The sequence below is a fragment of the Bactrocera dorsalis genome, chromosome 2 (assembly GCF_023373825.1).
Source record: "Bactrocera dorsalis isolate Fly_Bdor chromosome 2, ASM2337382v1, whole genome shotgun sequence".
Lineage (NCBI taxonomy): Eukaryota > Metazoa > Arthropoda > Insecta > Diptera > Tephritidae > Bactrocera > Bactrocera dorsalis.
Window position 1 is genome coordinate 79,095,882 of NC_064304.1, and position 22,497 is coordinate 79,118,378.

General features: G+C 35.3%; 1 protein-coding gene across 16 annotated transcripts in view; it reads left to right on the forward strand.

Moving 5' to 3' along the window:
* Positions 1 to 20,787, forward strand: part of LOC105232047 (tight junction protein ZO-2) — a 61,904-nt gene extending 41,117 nt beyond the window's left edge. For 7 of the 16 annotated variants that reach the window (XM_049448763.1, XM_049448766.1, XM_049448768.1 and 4 more), the window contains 11 exons: positions 4,553 to 6,100; positions 6,618 to 7,206; positions 10,474 to 10,707; positions 10,979 to 11,550; positions 11,614 to 11,765; positions 11,828 to 11,927; positions 13,085 to 13,292; positions 13,355 to 13,628; positions 13,898 to 14,027; positions 15,584 to 17,712; positions 20,061 to 20,787. In XM_049448763.1, the coding sequence (XP_049304720.1) occupies positions 4,553 to 6,100; positions 6,618 to 7,206; positions 10,474 to 10,707; positions 10,979 to 11,550; positions 11,614 to 11,765; positions 11,828 to 11,927; positions 13,085 to 13,292; positions 13,355 to 13,628; positions 13,898 to 14,027; positions 15,584 to 17,712; positions 20,061 to 20,284 (6,160 nt within the window). In that variant the 3' untranslated portion in view covers positions 20,285 to 20,787. Of the gene's footprint in view, positions 1 to 4,552; positions 6,101 to 6,617; positions 7,207 to 8,136; positions 10,708 to 10,978; positions 11,551 to 11,613; positions 11,766 to 11,827; positions 11,928 to 12,360; positions 12,615 to 13,084; positions 13,293 to 13,354; positions 13,629 to 13,897; positions 14,032 to 15,583; positions 17,713 to 20,060 lie in introns of those variants that run through there. The other 9 variants (XM_049448765.1, XM_049448772.1, XM_049448773.1 and 6 more) reach the window with 7 other exon arrangements.
* The last annotated feature ends 1,710 nt before the right edge of the window (positions 20,788 to 22,497 follow it).

The window sequence follows — 22,497 nt, forward strand, 5'->3', positions numbered from 1 at the left end:
GTCCTTCTCCACTTGGTCCTTCCAACGGAGTGGAGTTCTTCCTCTTCCTCTGCTTCCCCTGGCGGGTACTGCGTCGAATACTTTCAGAGCTGGAGTGTTTTCGTCCATCCGGACAACATGACCTAGCCAGCGTAGCCGCTGTCTTTTAATTCGCTGAACTATGTCAATGTCGTCGTATATCTCGTACAGCTCATCGTTCCATCGAATGCGATATTCGCCGTAGCCAACGCGCAAAGGACCATAAATCTTTCGCAGAACTTTTCTCTCGAAAACTCGCAATGTCGACTCATCGGTTGTTGTCATCGTCCAAGCCTCTGCACCATATAGCAGGACGGGAATTATGAGCGACTTATAGAGTTTGGTTTTTGTTCGTCGAGAGAGGACTTTACTTTTCAATTGCCTACTCAGTCCGAAGTAGCACCTGTTGGCAAGAGTAATCCTGCGTTGGATTTCTAGGCTGACATTGTTGGTGGTGTTAATGCTGGTTCCTAAATAGACGAAATTATCTACAACTTCAAAGTTATGACTGTCAACAGTGACGTGAGTGCCAAGTCGCGAGTGCGACGACTGTTTGTTTGATGACAGGAGATATTTCGTCTTGCCATCGTTCACTGCTAGACCCATTTGTTTTGCTTCCTTGTTCAGTCTGGAGAAAGCAGAACTAACGGCGCGGATGGTGAGGCTGATGATATCAATATCATCGGCATACGCCAGCAGCTGTACACTCTTATAAAAGATTGTACCTGCTCGATTAAGTTCTGCAGCTCGAATAATTTTCTCCAACAGCAGATTGAAGAAGTCGCACGATAGGGAGTCGCCTTGTCTGAAACCTCGTTTGATATCGAACGGCTCGGAGAGGTTTTTCCCGATCCTGACGAAGCTTTTGGTATTGCTCAACGTCAGTTTACACAGCCGTATTAGTTTTGCGGGGATACCAAATTCAGACATCGCGGCATAGAGGCAGCTCCTTTTCGTGCTGTCGAAAGCAGCTTTGAAATCGACGAAGAGGTGGTATGCGTCGATTCTCCTTTCACGGGTCTTTTCCAAGGTTTGGCGCAGGGTGAATATCTGGTCGGTGGTTGATTTTCCAGGTCTAAAGCCACACTGATAAGGTACAATCAGTTTGTTGACGGTGGGCTTTAATCTTTCACACAAAACGCTCGATAGAACCTTGTACGCGATGTTGAGGAGGCTTATCCCACGGTAGTTGGCGCAGATTGTGGGGTCTCCTTTTTTATGGATTGGGCATAGCACACTTAAATTCCAATCGTTGGCCATACTTTCGTCCGACCATATTTTGCAAAGAAGCTGATGCGTGCACCTTATCAGTTGTTCGCCACCGTGTTGTAATAGCCCGGCCGACAATCCATCGGCGCCCGCCGCTTTGTTGTTCTTCAGGCGGGTAATTGCTATTCGAACTTCTTCATGGTCGGGCAATGGAACGTCTGTTCCATCGTAATCGATTGGGGAATCGGGTTCGCCTTCTCCTGGCGTTGTACGTTCACTGCCATTCAGCAGGCTGGAGAAGTGTTCCCTCCATAATTTAAGTATGCTCTGGGCATCGGTGACTAGATCACCTTTGGGGGTTCTATAAGAGTATGCTCCGGTCTTGAAACCTTCTGTAAGTCGCCGCATCTTTTCGTAGAATTTTCGAGCATTACCCCTGTCGGCCAGCTTAACAAGCTCTTCGTACTTACGCATTTCGGCCTCTATCTTTTTCTGTCTACAAATGCGTCTCGCTTCCCTCTTCAACTCTCGGTCTCTATCCCATCGCGCACGTGTTGTGGTCGATCGTAACGTTGCGAGGTAGGCAGACTATTTTCTCTCCGCTGTGACACGGCACTCCTCGTCGTACCAGCTGTTCTTTTGCACTTTCCGAAAACCAATGGTTTCGGTTGCAGCTGTACGTAAGGAGTTTGAAATGCCGTCCCACAGTTCCCTTATACCGAGTTATTGCCCTCAACCTCTTCTCTATCACCACCAGGGGCGTGGCAATAGTGTTCAAAATGAAAAGTCGTTTTTGAGAAAAGTCACATTTTTGTTTCAACTTTGTAAACGCTCTAGCGCCTAAACTGTCTAATTAAGTTTGGAAACAATACTTACTTCGTTGATATGAGGTTTATGCGAGATTTTTAACTGAAATATTATATATTTTTATTTAACAGAATCAGATAGCTATGGTAAAGTATACGAGTAGATGTTTGCCAGTTCGCCCGCGTTTCGACACGGCGGCTTAAGTGACTCTAGAATACGTAATTAGTCATAGAGAAATTAACGCTCACGTAAAACTTTCCTAGTTTAAATTCAAGTTAAAATTTATTCGAAATGTGGCGTAGATTTTGATAAGGCTTGTTTTGTTCAAATTCGTAGTAGTTTAGTTCCAAAGTAACGTAATCGGAAAACGCAGTTCAAAAGATCCAAAAAATGCAATAGGAGGTCATTTACAAATAGATTTAAAAAACTCTGAAACCATTAAGGCGTTGGATTGTCAAGAATGAAGTTGCTGAACCGGTACAAAATCTCCTCTTATTTTTTCAAAGTATGGAGAGTTATGATAAATAAAACATGTTTGCCTTGATTTGAAATACTTTTCCATAAACGAAGGAATGATACTCCACCGAAAAATCAATCTTAAAAAGGTTCTCCGGTTGAGTTATTTTTAATTTAAATTATAAAATTATATTGAATAGAAGTGATAGCAGCTGCGTACATGGCAAGATGGACTTGGAGTTCGTTAGCATTTACTCGTATGTACAATATTTGCCCTATAGAGTAAAAAACCAAAACAGACAAAAAAATACAAAAACTGATGCTCTGCTGAAGACCCTCCTTTTATCTATTATACATACGTACATTCATCGACCTAGTTCCATTATACTCGTATCACTAATACAAAATACTAAATGGAGTTCGCAATTAACTTTCTTTCTTTCGGAACTGATTGTACTATTATATATGCTCAAGTATGTGTAAAAATAAATGGGTTAATTCAGTCTTTCAATATTTTGTTCAAAATAATTATAAGTATGCCAGTTAAAGTAAATATAAAATTTATAAATACTTACATATATATATATATGTATAGCTGCATAGTCAACAATCAACATTCTTATTTTTGGTTCTTTGTCTCGATGGTTGAGATGGTTGACTTTTGCCTTTTCTATTATTTCTATATTACCTTAAATCTTAAAAAATACGGTAAATATACTTTGGTAGAGTTATGAATGTGTGTACATACTTATAACATATGCTTGTATTGAAATGTTGGTCTTGATGTGTAAATATGAAATAAAGAAAGGTGTGCAAGTTGAAGCTTTAACTGAACTTTAGTAAGTTCAGTTGTGACTTCGGAACATCATTTACCAATCTTCTAATAAGTAGATTTTTTGGCAACAAATTAATTAAGTGGTTACAGTTTGCAAATTCTATACAATATATTTTTCGTCAATAATTAGTATACCCAGAGTTTCCGAGACTGGGTCCTTAACTGAGTGCGTTTTAAGTTTAGTCTAACACATATTATTAACTTGAAAAATCTTTGAAAAATGATCTGGTTGTTACGAACCTTAAATATTTCTACAAACTAAAATATTGTAAAACCCTATATTTCGAAGAGTTTGGACAGACTGTAAAAAAAATATACTCTATACCTCATTATTTATATAACATGTTTTATGTAGTGTCCGACCGTTTAATCGGCAACGGCAATGGCTAAAAGTTGGGTATGACATAAAAGCAGTAAAAGTAAAGCAGTATGCTATGGTTCTTTGGTTAAATATGCAGGTATCATTATTTAGATTATGAGTATGATCCCGGCTTCCATTAAACATCAAAAAGTTTTTTCGATACTACCTTTCAAAAGAAAAAAAAAATAAAATAGATACAAAAAATTAGGGAATGAGTACTTATGTATAAAATTTACTCATATAATCAATAGAGATCGAATTAATTCATTTAAATAAATTATTTTCATTGAAATTCATTATCCATTTTAAATTAAAAGACTTCCTGTAAGTAAATCTCATTTTCCAAATATCACCATATATTTCGAGGAGGGCAAAATGGTTAGGAAAAACTTATGGAACCCACTTATAATTTTTTATGTCACAGTGTTGCAAACATGGCTTTTATTAATAAAAACTATTTAAAAATTCATTTTTACATAGAAATAGCCACATTAGAAATTATTTTAAGTTCTTTCAAATTTTACTTTAAGATACAAATTAAATTTTTCCAACTAAACTTAATAAACTAGAATATTAACTGTTAACACTCTCCCAAGTATATTAATTGACATAAGTTTCTGCCACTTACTCCTCATACATATGAAAGAGTGTAAAACTGTTTTGAGAAAATTACTTTATTAGTTATTCTTTGATCAACTAAACCTTCAATGACCCAATAATATTGCCTGAGGTGATAATTAGTTCCTTATCTAAACGCATGTAAATTTGTGTAGATACATACATATGTAAATAAATACAGTCATTCTTACATATTACATTTGTATGTTTAATGTTAATGATACAAAATTGAATTTATTTATCTTTAGAGTTAACGATCGTATAATATCGGTGAATGGAGTGTCTTTAGAAAATGTTGAATATGCCACTGCTGTACAAGTCTTAAGGGATAGCGGCAACACCGTAGCGCTTGTGGTTAAACGGCGTGTGCCTCTGAGTTCCATCGCACAGAATCATCATTCCCATAGCATGAGCTCGGTAGGGGCAATTGCGTCGAATGTAAACGGCGCACCAATTCAACCAGCGGGTTCGGTACCTAACACCATGAGTCCACCGAATTCGCTGAATACCGCTTTTGTGCAAAATAATGCAGCGCAACCCATTAAAGTTACCCTCTCAAAAGGTAGCAAAAAGGACGACTATGGCATTGTGCTTGGCTGCAGATTATTCATCAAAGAAATTTCAACGAGAGCACGTGATCAATTAACGGCCAATGGCTATTCGCTGCAAGAAGGTGATGTAGTTACGAGAATACATAACACAAATTGTGGAGACACAATGAATTTGAAGGAGGCAAAAAAAATTATTGATGGCTGTAAGGAGCGTTTAAACTTGGTGGTTTTACGCGACATCACCAATCAGGCGGTAACAGCAATGACCAGTCAGTTAAATAACTCAGCTACACAATCGAATTTATATATTAGCCACCAAGCACAGGTTTCCAACTGCAGTAATAATTTGGATGATCCATATTTAGGAGGTGCAAATTACTCATCTCAGAATTTATATGTTCAACCGCCGACTCGTTCGATAATGAATGGTGCAGCAAATGGAATAAATGAGGAAAAAAGTAATCTGACACCAAGGGGTCGTTCACGTGGCCCTATCATGGATGGTGTTTCACTCTTACAGCTCGACCGTCCAGTAACTCCTCCAAATAGTAACCGTGCACGAAGCGATGAGCCACCGCGACCACCTCCTCCTCGTGTCAATGGTAATGGAAGCACAGAGGACTTTTATAGTACACGTCGACAAGTATTCGAATCAGATCAAATGGCACATTCGCGACAATCGTCGGAGCCACGATTTATATCCTTCCAAAAAGAGGGAAGCGTGGGAATACGACTGACGGGTGGAAACGAATCTGGAATATTTGTTACGGCCGTTCAACCTGGTTCCCCAGCATCTTTGCAGGGACTTTCTCCTGGAGATAAGATCCTTAAAGTCAATGATATGGATATGCATGGCGTAACTCGTGAAGAAGCTGTTCTTTTTCTACTCAGCTTGCAAGATCGGATCGATTTAATTGTGCAATTTTGCAAGGATGACTATGATGAGGTGGTGACGAATCAGCGTGGTGATTCTTTTCATATTAAAACCCACTTTCACTGCGACAATCCTTCGAAAGGTGAGATGGCGTTCAAAGCCGGAGACGTTTTTCGTGTAATTGATACACTACACAATGGTGTTGTTGGCTCATGGCAAGTACTGAAAATAGGTAGAGGACACCAAGAGATGCAGCGCGGTGTTATCCCTAATAAATCTCGAGCTGAAGAATTGGCAACTGCACAATTCAATGCAAACAAAAAGGAAATGAATTCAAATGAATCTCGCGGAAATTTCTTTAGAAGAAGGAGGTAAAATTCACTTTCAAAAGGTTATTTTTATTTATTACAATAAAATATAAGCTCACCTAACCTAACCCAGCCTTGTATACATTTTAATCGATCTTCGACTGTAACATAAATAGCAGATCTAACCAATTTTCGTTTACTATTACTACTACGCGTTTGTGTATTTCACTCGCGCTTAACTTTTCAAGTCATTCAAATTTTGTTCTCATTGCTTTGAGCCTAGTGTATAAAATTAATAAAAATCAAGTTTCATTGAAGCTCATAATAAAACACAATAGCAACGAAACAAAACTCTGTTCGACTGAAACGGTGACGCTCAACGCACTTCATAACATTTTTTGAACAATCAATCTTCAATTCCATCATTAATTCGATTAGCTTAGAAAATCGAATGTCAATCATAATAAGGCTCTATATGTGAATACTCTAAGGAATTACTATACTTTTACGGGTCTTTATGAATACTCTTGGAATACACTCTACTTTTAGGGTTTTAACATAAAATTTATTTATATAATAGATCTACTCAACGCCGTTCAAAGAGCCTTTCTAGAGAAAATTGGGATGACGTTGTTTTTGCCGATAGCATATCAAAATTTCCTGCATACGAACGAGTTGTTTTGCGTCATCCCGGATTCGTTCGACCGCTTGTACTTTTTGGTCCAATCTCGGATTTAGCACGTGAAAAGCTTGCTAAAGATTTCCGCGATAAGTTCTCTGTACCTCTACAAGATGATGATAAGTCGAATTCAAAATGTAGAATAGTGCGCTTGTCAAATATACGGGATATAATGGATCGCGGCAAACATGCCCTACTGGATATAACTCCGAATGCGGTTGACCGCCTAAACTATGCGCAATTCTATCCGATTGTTATATTTTTAAAGACTGACAGTAAACATGTCATTAAACAATTGCGACATGGATTGCCTAAATCGGCACACAAGAGCTCGAAAAAATTGCTAGAACAATGTCAGAAACTCGAACGTATTTGGTCACATATATTTAGCACCCAGATTGTGTTAAACGATGAGGAATCATGGTATCGAAAGCTACGCGATGCAATTGATCTGCAGCAAAGTGGAGCGGTGTGGATGTCTGAGTCGAAGGTAAGAGGATCTAGCGGTCATTCACAATATTTTAATAATTTTTGTACAACAAAATTAATGTAGCAATCATACATTAGTTTAACACATATGTATTATGATTGTACTTAATTACTCAGACAATATAGAATTTTAACTCGATTTATGCCTTGCAAGGAAATTACTCGATTTAGTATATTGAAAAATATTACTTATTTACTAATAATTTCATAGTAGATCTTTAAATTTTGGTTAAGGATTATAATGACTTAAGGATTGGTGTTTTGAAAGAACGATACTTACAAGATGTCTCGTGCTTATGAATACAAATACGTATGTATGGATGTATTACTAACCCAAAGGATTAAATCTTAAGTTTTAATAAGTTAAATTAAATGATTTGCTAGTACAGAGCTGTAAATGAGTATCCGACGAACCAAATTATCGCTATATAATTCACATAGCTAAAGTGTTACTTTCCATCGAAGTTAAATACGTAACTGTAATCAAAAACCCTTCATCTTCTGACGAGGAGCTATTGCATCATCAAAAAGTAAAAAATATATCTATAAAATTCTCAACTAATTGTGTCATATTGGTTAACTGAGCCATACAATTATTGTCAGATTAAAAATAGCAAACTCCCCTTAACTGGTTTATGAAAATTAAAAGTGGAAAAATTACATTAAAAAATTTAAGTACCGAATATTTTGAACATAATATTTAGAAAATTCAATAATCAGAGTACATTTTCAATTACTATTGCAAGTTTAAGTCCACCCTAATAACTAAATCTAGCATTAGGAAAATACAAAACGATACATATTTTTATAATGTTGTAATTTGTTTGACTATACGTAATATAATTAAAATATTATCTATATTAACTGGTGGAGGTAACTATTAATATTTTACCAATTCGAATATTTTTCACATTCCTCCGTAACCCCATAGTTCCCAGAGTCCCCAAATGAAGTGATATTTCCTCCACATATCGCACCACCATGCAACTTCCCTTGCTGTCGCCCTACATCATCTTCAGTAACCCGTTGTTCCATTGGTCGCAGGAATTCCTTCTCACTATTAACGTACCAAAGGTCTCTAACACCACCACGCCCGCTACCATTACGAAACGAAATAAATTATAATTCCATACCCAATACGCCAGTCGGTAAGATAAAACAGCAACATTGCTTTTACAAAGTAGTGCCAATTATAAAGCCATCCTCATCTATGCCTGGTGGTTTAGCCACAAAGTTTTCGGGTATGCACTTTTCGAATGACATCAATAATGTATCCCTTGATAAAGTAACATCACAGTACCACACCTCCCAACCAAACTTACTAAGTCCATCAGATGAGCTAAATCAAGAAAGCACTAGAAGTCATGATAGTATGGCAATAGAAAATATAACCTCTGCTATTAATGGACTCTCAATGATCAATAGCTGTGATGGTAATCTAAATAATGCCAGAAGTAGTGGATCCATTTGTAATGCATCCTCCCGAAATATTGGACGTACGCCGCATACCATCGAACCACGAACCACTGCCTACTACTATAACGAGCTCTTACATAAACCAGCTATATTTGACTCAAAGTTAAATTTACTAAGCGATACAAAGAAAGAGGGAAATCACACATATGAATATTTCAATAGCAAAACAACCGATCAATCTAATACGATTCAAACATTAGTGGAGCCTGTGTCATTAACGTCAGTTGACGAAAGTGTTACGAGTAATAATCCTTTAGCTTCGCAAATTGGCATAAACAACTCCCATTTAATTGCAAACAGTAAACCCAATAAACAAATACACATGCCCGCCAGTACTAAAATAACAAACAACAACGAAGGAAACGGGAAAGATAATCAAAACGGTAACTTTGAGGTGTCCATGCCACTAACAGCCCATTCTGTAATCAATTCATCCAAAAACATTTTAAATAATATTAATAAAGCTGAGGCACATGTAGAAGGGAGTGAAATCCCAACACCGGCTGCTAGAAACTTTTCCACTTTAAACCCTCCTTCCGCTTCCTCAATTAAAAATTCATCGCCACCTAGCATGCATTATCACAACTTCAACAAGAATAGCTACTACACAAACAACAAATTACGCAGAATTTCTGCTGAATCAAATAATAACTTTGGCAGTAGCAATGAACGAATGGCGTGAGATTTAATGTTAATTTATTTGAATTGAAGTAATTGCACATTTTATGAATGGTGTAAGCCACCACTTTGTTTCAAATATGTTTTATGATCTCGAATACGACTCGTATTTCAAGCGTACAGTTACTTCTTTTCATCTGTATGAAAATTTTAACTGCATCCATATATACATACATACATATGTATGTAAGTATGTGTACATGTTTCTGAAAGTGTCAAGAATTTTCCCTACGCATGTAATCCGTTACAATGTGTGTTTGTGATTTGTTCGTCAAATTTATAATGTAAATATATACAAATTTGTTATTAGTTTTAGTCCAACTTATGTTAACATATGTATGTATATTATAAATGCTTGTAAGTGTACCAGTTCGTAAATTTGCTTTTTGAAGACATTAAAACATCGGTTTTCTAATATAATAAATGTATGTAAGTATATTAGAATTAATAACGCTTGTATGTACTTTCGGTCGTTTTAATATATGAATACATACATAAGTATGTGCAATATGTGGTATGTAGTTGAGTGAACAAAATTCTAATAATGTACTATTTATTTATTAAGCTTACATAAACATACTTACATACATTCCTTCATATACATATATCTATCACACTGTTGCTAACTAAATGTTTTTGTATTTCTATTTCGTTTTTCCCATGTTAATGAAACTCATTGCGAAAATCATCATTATGGTAATTTCCTTGCTTTATTAATCCCTTACTGTTGAATACATCCCAATAAATATGAAATGTACTTTACCTTTATTCCTTACTCGTATTGTCCTTCGTCCGGCTTCGGTTGACTTTAATTCATTTGATTGGACATCATTGCTCGGCTACACTTACATATATACATTAATTATATGTATATGTTATTCAATTAATTTCGTTTATCTTTGTAATGCAATGTTTTGTTTTTGTTTTATGTTTCTCTCTTGATGTTAATTGCTACTTTTTAAACATTCTTTGTTTTGTTTTCGTCTTAAAATGCGACTTTTGTTTCGCCTTTTGACAAATACAAATACTGATCAAACCAATCATACTTTCCTTGTCTTACATTAATATCCTACAAACTTACTTACACTTCATATCCCTAATGAATTACCCTTAGCCTATTGAGTCCCTGTCCGATGATTTCCTTTTCCCCATGACCACCTCCCGTTTATCGTACGCATCGAGTCCGGAATCCGATTTGGAATTAAGTCCAGGGCCGTCAACATCATTATCCCTTGGCAATTTGCCGCAATTGGTTAAATCGAGTTCAGATCCGTCAATTGCCACTAATCAGGATAACTTGGATAGGGATAGAGATACAGTTGGTGATGGACTACCACCTCCATATACGGTAAGAGGCATACATCTACACAACCATTCACTCTTATGCACACATACAAACGTATATTTATTTATTTGTGATATATTTTGCTAACATTTAAAATCAGGGAAATTATTTAAGTTTGTTTGTTCGTACGTTCAATCAAATATTACGCAAAAAATAAATACTACGTTTACAAAAAATATTAGACTCAGTAAAATGTTTACAAAACTTTGTTCAATTGTGAAAATGGATAATGAAAGCTTATATTCGTATTAAACTAATCTCTTACAAACACAAGGTTCCTTACGAACATGCCGTTAATTCACCTTCAACCCGTCGACAGACCATTGAAACCAATAAGTATGAGACTTATGCGACACGATCAAGTAAAATTGGTGCAGGTGGCGGAGTGACCGATCCTTCAACAACACCTTCAACACGTCCACAATCTTTGTATGGAATACATGCGCCTGATCTACCACCGCGCATCGATCGTCAATTGAAACCAGGTTTGGTAGAGATACCCCCATCTTCTAGAACGAATAGTTCGGGTGGAACGTTGGGCCGATCAGCTCAAGATCGTCTGTTTGGCAAAGCGATTGTCAATGAAGAGGTGCAAGCTGAATACATCTCTCGCAATGTTAACGACTCAATCGATCGCCAACACTCTTCATTAGAGCGACAAGCACTTATCAACGCATCCATCTCTACCCAACCAAGTATTGGCAACAAAGCCACACAGCCAAATGTCAATTCATATGATAGTATGTCCAGTTATGATTCTTATAATGCTTCGCAATTAACTGTACAAAATCTAGGCAGGCTTGGGCCGAATGCTCCCGATGATCTTAAGTCAGTACCGAATGCAAAGTAAGTATAAATAAAATATATATTTTTGAAAGATTTAATATGTATTACGTTTTTTCTTTTTAGTCGTCCGCTACCACCAGTTGGCATTGGCTCTAAGGGTGTGGACTATGCCCGCACCAGCCACGACCATCGAAATTTTTCAGGTCCAAATGATCTTAATCGTCAAAGTCCGGCCAGAGCTACTTATCATGAGGCCAATACAGCTAGAAATATCGGTAATTTCTAATTGGCATTGTTATCTATAATATATAAAACCAATTGTTAAAATTTTTCTCAGATTCACGTAACGGACAATTGCAACGACCATCTAATTTGGGACTGGAGAACAGTCCACGTAAACCGGTAGTTGAAACAAAAACTGACTATGGAAAATATAGGTGAGTAAATTAGGAAATTATATATTCTAATAATATTTAAATACCGCGGGTGTAGTATTAGGCCGTTATCAGTTCGAGTATATGTTTAAAACACATAATTAGCATAAAGACTTAAAAAATGACTACCCTTATTTTATATTGGACACAATATTGAAAATTTTAATACATTTTAAAGATACTCTAAATGTTGTTTGCAACAATTAAATGACATTTAAAATACCCGCGGTATTACTAACTAAATGATTACTGATTCAATAAATAACTCGTATATTTTATTTATTTCTTTAAAAACAAACAAAAACTGCATGACAACAAATCAAAATCAACCATGCAAACTGAAATTTCTGATTGGGTAAACGTTTCTTTGCATAACATGTGTTGTTTAATGTCCGCTCAATACTTATTTGTAAACATTTTCTTTGAAACGGTGAAGAAGATATCATTTACGCTTACATCCAGTACACTTGCATTATCGACATCCAGCCATGGCTTGTAAACCGGCAGTGTTGGCTAGTAAATCAATGTTCACATCTACATGTAATAACTTAGCGTCAAATTTCAATGCGAAAATCGGCTGTAATAAAATTGTAGAACGTCAAAAATATCATATTATTGAAAATATATCAATTTGCGACACACTTGTTTGAATACGAATAAAGCCGAATTCAGGAATTTCTTGTATCGATATTTTCTTTCTTTTATTCTATCATACACCGAACAATTTGCAATTTACCCATTTGCTGTTGAACTTATTTAACGTTAATGCAATGTGAAAAGCGGATACAACTGCAGAAGTCGAGAAGAATTTTGATTGCCGATATGGTCTAATTCAAAGCCATCAAGTCGACTTTAGCTTTATGCATTGCATGCACGCAAATAAAACTGTATAATTTTTACATACATACATACATATATACATAGTATATTAGTATAAACATGATTTTTAATTTGAATTTTAACAGCCATTATAAATTACCTGTGCAAAATATATTTTTTTCTTATCAGCTCATTACGTTATCTTTGTGTTTGTTTTCCCATGTATCTAAATATTTTATCTTTCTCATCCTCTGTTTATCCGATTTGGTTGTCACTTGTCCTTCAACTTGTCCCCGTCTTAATTTTTTGATAACATCACTACGAAAAATACTTTGCAATAGCCGCAATAACTCCGTTTCGCAAGCTGATTACAACAAATTGCCGAAAAATCCACATTTGATTGTACCGACATCGAATATAAATAATAACGGCAGTAATGGATCATCGACAAATGGTACTGGCCCATTTAAACCAGTTCCCCCACCCAAACCCAAAAATTATCGCCCACCAATGCAAGGAGGTAACAGCACAGGTCAGTGGGAAAGTGGGGTAAGTTGAAAAATACTTTTCTAAAATGTATGTATTTATTTAAAGAAAATATTCATTGTTAGGACTCGAGCTCTCCGCGTTCACCAAATGGATTTTTTTATTCATCCTTAGCAGCTTCTCATCATCATTACTCCCAGCAAACACCTGGCTCACCAGGCCTTGGCAATAATAATAACAACGGCATGCAATCAACATATAGCAGCGGTGGCAATTACGTCCAACAGTCACAATATTCTGCTCCTCCAGTCAACGGATATGTTGGTAACCACCATTACAACGGCGGCAGTGGTACAGGGCCTTATATTGCTCCACATCGGGGCATGCCAGGTCCAATTGGTAAGTTAACTGCTAACCAAAGCATTAGTGGATAAAAATTAGATTCAATTAAATATCTATCGTACAGTTCTGATATGGAATAACTGAATATATATATATAAAATATATGTGTAGTTCAGTTGGCAATAAGTTTATTCTGCCTCCACTGATTACGATTATATTTATGTGGTGCATTTGTATTGGATTAAATCCATTTACCCAGGACTAATTTTATTAAAAAAAATTTATATTGATCGTCCTGTTAATTGTAAATGTATCTTTTGCTTAAGGAAATATTCCCTCACATACACCTGAACGAAACCCACTAGATTTGGCTGGCAGTCGAGAGCAGCGCGGATCCGCATTTGAATTATACCGCAAACCTCAAATTGGAACAACAGCGCACCATCACAACATGAGGTAATGATCGCGCATAACATACTTACAATGCTGACAAATATACACATACAAATTCCATACAAATGGAAAACGTAGATATTGCTCTGAACAAGTAATTGAATTATCAATAAGTTCATTCAAAGTTCAGCAATTTATTTATATTTTCCATAGTTAGTATATCACTGCTTTCAAGGATGTGTGTTAACGAAAAATGTTTTTATTTTTGTTTATATACAAAATATAGTTGTGATTTGTTCCGGTTAATGCTAATCAAAATTTATTAAGTGCAGAGATAAAAATGATAATTTTTTACGAGATATCACCTTTATTTTGCAAAACCAAAAAAACGAAAATAAAACATTTTTCGGGATAACATTTTCACTGCATATTAAACTCTTAGAGAAGGAAAATATGCATTGCTTAATTTCCTAAATTTACTTTTTCTTAGTATTTGTAATTAGTTAATTTCTAAATGCCTTATAAAATGAGGTTGTGGGTTATAATACATTCACATAGTTAATAGTTTAAATCTCCTTCTACTTAAGAATACGTTTACATATATTAATACATGGTACAAAACTAACCCATAAATAACATTTTCAAGATCCATTTCCACCCCCTTAGATTTTCTACATATATTTGTATTTAAATAATTTTTTGGTGCAAGTTATAAATGAAAATAACTCCGATTGGTATTGCAAAATAAAGAGTTGGAATATTTTTTACAAAAATAAAATAAATATAACCGAAGTATTCACAATAATATATGTATAAATACGAAAAGAATTTGAAAATAATTAAATAAGAAAAAAAGAAGCACACATACAAATTCAGGTTATTAAACCGTAAGAACCAGTTAATAGAATATATAATTGGTATTTTTTGAGACTTTGGAGATTTGTAATACGATAAGGGCAATAATAAAATCACATTTCGTATTTAAAAAAAAGAAACTAGGATTACCACCTCTGCTATCAATCTATACTTTTTCCTGTAATCTACCTACTTCATCTTTCTCAAACTTTATATAATACATTTTGTGTATCTACTTTTTTGTTACTGTATTCATTACACATAAGCAGATATACTCGTACATTGCTCTTGTAGTTATCTAACAAGTATTCCCTTATATCAAGGCGCAGATTTTTAATACGATTAGTCCATTGAATAGAAAATGCCCAAAGTTTAAAATGAGAGTTAGTTTTGTAAAAAACTCATGTCCCAATCCAAAGTCCAAAAAAGTACTACAAGAAGTTATCAATCTATTATAATCAATTAAATCGAAATTTTACGAAAAGTAATTTCATTTTTAATTAATCGTATTTGAATAAGTTCATTACGATTAAATTGTATATGTCGTTTCTCAGTAGAACCAAGTAAAAACTATACACATTCTTATACACTAAATTGAGATAAACTAAATGAAAAAGAAACCTCACAGAATTAATTTTCTCGTCAAATCAGGTTTTAACATATCATAAACCATTTTTATTTACGTGTATGTATGAAACCGGTCAGAAAGCCCTTTTCTCTTGAATTCATTTCTCAATTTTCGATTCACTCAATAACATCTTTAGCGAAATGGAGCCATATGAAGAAAGATTTGAGGGTTGTTATGCGATGTCACCACCTCCCCCGCCACCAGGTCATCCATGTTCACGTTCAATCTCCAGTTACCCAGGTCAAATTGCTGCACCAAAACCGTCTCCAAATCATAATGCTGATTGTTACACTTATCAACTGCCTCAAAAGTCTTACTTAGAAAATATAATGCCTCCACCTTTACCACCGCACAAAACGAAGAAGAAATCAGTATTGAAAAGTCCTTTGGTGGCTATTAAAAACGCTTTTATTAAAACAACAAAGCCTCTAAGGCGTATGAACAGTATGGTTGAACCAGAACGGAGGCCGAAGTCATCGATTAAACGACAGCATTCAATGCTTGAACATGGTATGCAAAGACCCTACTACCCAGATGAATACCCCACATATCCAGCTGGATTTGAGGATCGATATTTCCATGGATCGCAGAGAAGTGGCATGGGTTCCCATAACATGATGCCAAGAGAACAGTATTATAGACAACGATACGACGGTCATTACCATCATGACTTAATAAATAGTACATATCAAAATTTAGAAAGTGAAGATATATATGGAAATATGGGTACGGTTCCTCGAAAGCATAGAGGCTCGACAGAAGAGTATACAACTTCTGAACATGAAGATTTATATGCAAATAGAGCTTTTATTGATTTGGAACGCCGACAGGCTGAGGCAATAGCGGCTGCTAATCGAAACGGTCGGAAAATAATACGACGGCATAGTACCACGACAGCCGACCACATTGGACGTAAAATACCTGTTTTTGATTCTTCCATTGGGTCAGGCTATGACCAGGGTGTATATAAAAGTAAAATGGATGCTTTTAATCCACAAATTCAACATAGAGCTCCAAATTCAGAACTTATGACACGCAGACATTTTTATAGTTCGACCGTGAACGAAATGGTGGAACCAACTTATCAATACCACAGGGATCTGCCACGCGGCATTCGACGAAATCCACCGAATGAATTTAAAAAAGAGATTCAGGGAGGGAATAGGGAGCAAGGTTGCAGTTCACATAGTAGTAGTCAATCAGAGCGTGATGACAAATCCGAACGTGAATCAATTTACCAAAGTAAACGTGAAGTCAAAGACAGTGCTTTAAAAACACGTGCTCAGTTAAGGGATCAAATTTACCAAACTCGCCGGGAAGCATTAGATAGCATGGCTGAACCAATATATGTTTCCAGAAAAAAGGAGACTGTTCGTCCAGAGCCTATATATGAAACTAAGGAAGAAAGTATTTTGCATTCACGTGAAAATGAGACTGATGAGAAGAAAGAAGAGTATACTGATTGTGCAAATTCTGAAGGAAATCAGATGAACGAAGCCTTAAGTCGATCAGACCTACAGAAATCCTCAGACACAGTAATCGAAAATACAGTAGCACAATCGCTCGATCCTCCAGAAACTAAAGCCCCTCTTGTTCAAAGTGAGGATATAGATGATTATTTAGATGGTACAGATAACGACGAGGCAACATTGTGCAAACTTCCCAGCAACGAATTAAAAGAAAGCGATGCAGTAATGCAAACATCAAGTAACGAGTCTCGTGAGCTCTTAGACGAAGTATTTGAAAAATTTCCTTTAGTTGTAGAGGGGCCACCAATAAAAGCTTTAGAGCCACCACAACCAACTAAATGTATAAACACTCGTCCACCACGTGTACCATTTCATATTTCAAATATTTTAAAACGCACAGGGCCTCCACCTAACGCAGCCATGGCAGACAGCCGTACATCTTTAGAAACACAATACACATCACAAGCAAGTTTACCTGTAGGCCCACCAAAAGCAAGTAGTACACCTTATACTAGTAACATATCGTTACCGATAGCTGGGCCTATACCTACAACAGCTCCGCCTATTGCAGCTACTTCATCTACAGATGCATTTCCATCCATCCCACGTGAACCCAGCACCACACGTGGAATCTTTGATTCGAGTGGAGGAACGCTAGCGGACGCTGTTTGGAATGTTTCTCTCCAGATACCACCGGGCGCCATCCAAAGTGGCGTGAAGCAAGAAATATATTTCACAGTTAGTGATCCAAGGTTGGGAGAAGCCGTTGGTGGACCCCCACTGGATATGGAAAACGGTTTGTTTCATCACATACATACATAAATGAATACAATACTTTTTAGGTGTAATAGAAATAACAAAAATTCACTGTACGTTTGCGACACGCCCTATTTTATTTACCGCTTCTTGTATAACTCTCTCGCACAATTTCGCATTACTACACTTTACTGCATGCAGTTGGCAATAGATAATATTTGTAGATAATATATGTATATGTATATATATATATATATATATATATATACATGTGTATTATACTCATTTAATTATTAATAAAATAACACCAGAAAATTATAAGTAAATGTACACTGACAATAGCAATTAAAAACAAGTAAGGAAGGGCTAAGTTCGGGTGCAGGCGAACATTTTAACTCTTGCAACCTGCAAGAATCAAAGCCAAGAAAATACTTTAAGGTGTCAAACTAATCATATAGAGTAAAGTCGGCTGGAAGTTCGATATTAGGCCAAGTTTTCTCTCAAATGCATCTATTTTGTGCACAAAGATACATTGATATGAGTAAAGCACACACTTTTATTTTCATTGGGATAACTCACAGATTGGTCGATATATGCGATACAAAGTGACCCCGAAATTCGATAATCTTAATTTTAAGTATATGGGGGGGCGATTCAACACATTTTTCACATGCAGTCATACCATTGTAAGAGAAGGATTATCCCTTAATTTCAGTTATATATATCACAAATTGACCGACATTTTCGATCAAAAGTCAACTATACTTACCGGGGTCTAAATATTCGGTACCTAGGGGCTTGAACATTTTTTTTGGACTTAAACAATTTTTGTTCATAAGATGGCACATACTAAAGTCATTATTCGTGCAGAGTTCTATCCCGTTATATTAATTACTTCTTGATTTGTGTACCAGAAACTGAACGCGGAGTTTAAAATTGTGCTAGTTATATGGCAAGTAGGCGTGGCAATGTCATATACTTAATTTTGTCGAAATCGGTTAGACGGGTCCCGAGATATGGGATTTCACCAATAAGTGGGCGGTGCAACGCCCATTATCCAATTCTCCCACCGGCTCCTATAAAGCTTTCTAGTAGCTTTTAACAGTACTGTTATAAGAGAAGTGGTCGGGGTTATCCTCCAAATTCATCCATTTTCGCACTTTCGGTAGAAGTTCTTATAAGATTTGTACGCAGCAAATTTGGTTCTTGTAGCTTAGGAGGGGGTGCCACGCCCACTTTTTCAAAAAAATTTTACCAAAATGCCCCTTGTTACTGCGATCCAATGTGTCAATACTAAAACTTTATATCTTAATTTTGGGCTTAATAATGATCCTTTATATGTTTTCGGTTAATGGCAATTTGTGGCACTGGTCGCCCATCTACGAACTCCTAATTTTTCACCAAGTTCCATCGAGATATCTCAATTTTTACACAGTTACAGCTTCCACGGACGGACAAACATACTGTCAATTTCAACTTTTCTTGACATCCTGATCTGTTTTATACATATATATAACGCTATATCTATCTCGCTTAATTTTAGGTGATACGTACAACCGTTAGGTGAACTAAACTATAATACTCTGTATAATATGTATATACAAATGCATGTAAACAATATTTCTTTCGTAGAGGACATTATTTATAATAAAATATTTAATATTTAGTTATTAATTTGAAACGTAAGTTACGGAATTAATTGAATTCCGCAAGCGAAAATTCCCATCCAATCCACCGCAGCCATGCATGAATTTGGCATTGTAACCCTTGTTGTTTTCCTTTTTGTATTGCTATGTATATAAAAATGATATTATTATGCGTAGTAACGTCCATAAAAAACGTAGTATATTTGTAAGCAGATACAAATACGAATATTTGTCGACATATAGTCAGGACAGATTTAATTTTGAAAATAACTAGCACAAAACAATATTGTAAATTATTTGATTCAGTTCAGTAGAAATTAAATCTTTTCGCACACTTTTGTGAAATTGCTTCCAATTCATGCGTTATGAATGGTTCGGTTTGGAAATGTCGGCAAAGAATTCAATTAAAAATTTCGTTTTAGAGAATCAGATAATTAATTTTTGCACTAATCTATGTATTTTCACATAGGGACACGATAATCGCAGATTTCCTATTTCTAATTAATGTTATGTCATTAGCATTGGTTTTTAGTGTTAGCCAATTAATATGTACCTACATACTTATGTATGTACTTCGTACGTCTTTGAAGTTGTTAATCGAAAGCATATGTATGTACATATGTAAATTTTTTTAGCACACTGTATATATGTAAATCAAAGCTTTAATAATACAAACTATCAAAAATAAATAGTACGCAAATGTATATCATCAATCTGACTTACATTTAATATTTATTCGTAGGTGAAACAATGTTATCTCCCTTAGTAATGTGTGGTCCACAAGGGCTCGAATTTCTTGTGCCAGTAACACTTAATATTCCACATTGCGCGGGCAGAACAGCATCATTGGGATTGGCGTTGAAAGCCACCGACAGCGAGAAAAACTTACATACGGAGTGGGACAATATCGACTTACCAAGCAACGCAGCTGCTCATACAGTCTCAGTGAAAGTGGATCATTTCTAGAATATCAAATTTTTTTATTTAGTTTAAGACGCAATTATCATATTTATTTATAAGAGTCATTATATTGAAATTAATCCACGAATAATCAGTATCCGCAAATATTTAGTAATTACAGAAAACAGAGTGTATTTGTAAATAACAAAATATTTTTACACATACATACAATATTACATCCATATGTTTGCAATATGCTGAAAAGTGCAAAAATATTTGTGCCTTTAAATAGGTATTTTAACACAAAAATGTTAGGACCCAAAATGTGTATAGTTGTTAGAATGATTTTATTAATATAAAGATTAATACTTGTATGTCAATAATAAGAATATGACAGGATCGTAGACAAATTTAAGGTTCTCTTTATAAGCATAATCTAATTGGAAAATATTGTATGCTAAATACATATATATGTATATAATAAGTCTTCAAAAATATCAGTAATATACGCATTTTTACATACTAATTTAACGGTTTACTTATTTTGAAAATAAATACTAAACTTCTTATTCCATTTTTTTTTTTCCTGATAAAATTCATTGAAAGGAACTTGAATCTTTTCATTTCTATTACTGCGACGAATTTTATTCATTGTTTTTTAATAGTATAGTGTTGAGAAATAGTTTTAGAAACGAATGCTATGTGTAATAATATCAGTATTATGTAGGGCGGTATACAGGTGCCGTTCTACTAGCTTTGGTTACTATATCAAGATTTTGTATTACGTGTGCTGATCTCAGCATAATTTAAAGCACAGATAACAGCACCGAATTTATGTATATATTTCTGAATTGCTTTTAAAGTAATTGACAACAAGGATTAGACTTGCGCAAGAATCCCTAAGATAAATAAAACAATAAAATCGAATTTGTTTAAAGTTTGTGGGGTTAATAGATTTGAATAAATTTGCAGCTTGGTTATAGGTTCCGTAGCATTAAGTACCTCATGTTGTTCAAATGTTTAATTTTTGTCAACTTACAGAGAAATACAGTGATGAGCAAAACTAGAATCTGACGAAACCGTTCCTAATAGTTTTTAGTGGGTTCGGGTAATTTGCCAGTTACGGTTTCCAAAACTCCATTAGTTCTCTATTTAATTCATTTCTGGGCTTTGCGCAAGTTGCTTCATTGTTTAAAAATATTGCAATTTTAACCAATTTCGAAGAGTGTTTAGAATCATTTTTATGTTGGAATATAATCCAGCAATCGGTAAATTTTATTTTAAAATGTCCAGATATTGCTTTTTTTATCTTACATCGGCTTTTACGATTGGACCTACTTTATACTGCGTAATACACCCAAATCTTTAAACATTTATCCCAAACAATGCCCAGACGAAAACATTTTGCGTTAAAAGCGGTAATCCTTGCTTTACGATAGTTAATTTATTGGGTGTAAGTTGTTTAGCTTCTTGCATTTGAATTTTTATGGCTCTTAAACCCTTGTTACATATTGGCCTTATCAGGTTTCTACTTTTTCCAGTCGCAAAACCGCTACGTGGCAGATTTTAAGCTTCTTGCCAGTATCGCGAGCAGATTGCCCACCAGGTAAATAAATTTCAACTTTTTGTTTAATTTCTTCCATTACACCCCGTATTTGAAGCACATTTGACCGTATTACAAGAAAGAATTGAAAACTTCTGTGAGAAATTTCGATTCGAATACTAAATTCCAACGTTTACTTAGTGGATGCAAAAGTGGAAACATGTAGTTTTTCCCTACTTTTCATTTTTTCGATAAAACAAATAATCCATGTATACAATGCAGTGCATAAAAGTTCATTTAAGTAATCCTTGTTCCAGATTTGCTCTTCAGTGTAAATAAGGGTAATATGAATGCAGCTTAGTCAGATTATAAGTGCTAGTTACCTTGCAGTAATAGGCGCTAGTTCGATGCTGGTGAAAGAAGTGTTTATTAGGAAACCACACCTACTTACTTTACTAATGATAAGCAATGCGTCTTATCCCTTTCGTTTTTTGTATTAAATGTCTGCAAATAGTGTTAATTCCCACCTTCTCGTTTACAAAGGACCTGGTGAAATAGTACCCCATATTAGTGTCTCTAGAAAGGTATCGCCAACGGTAATACTGCATTGGCCATAATATTTTTAAGGTGTTGTTACGAATTTACTCCTTGCTAGTTTTACTTTACTTAGGTTCGTACCTCTGGATTGACAAATAAAAGCCGTTTAATTCACTTCAACAAAATCCCTTTATTTTAC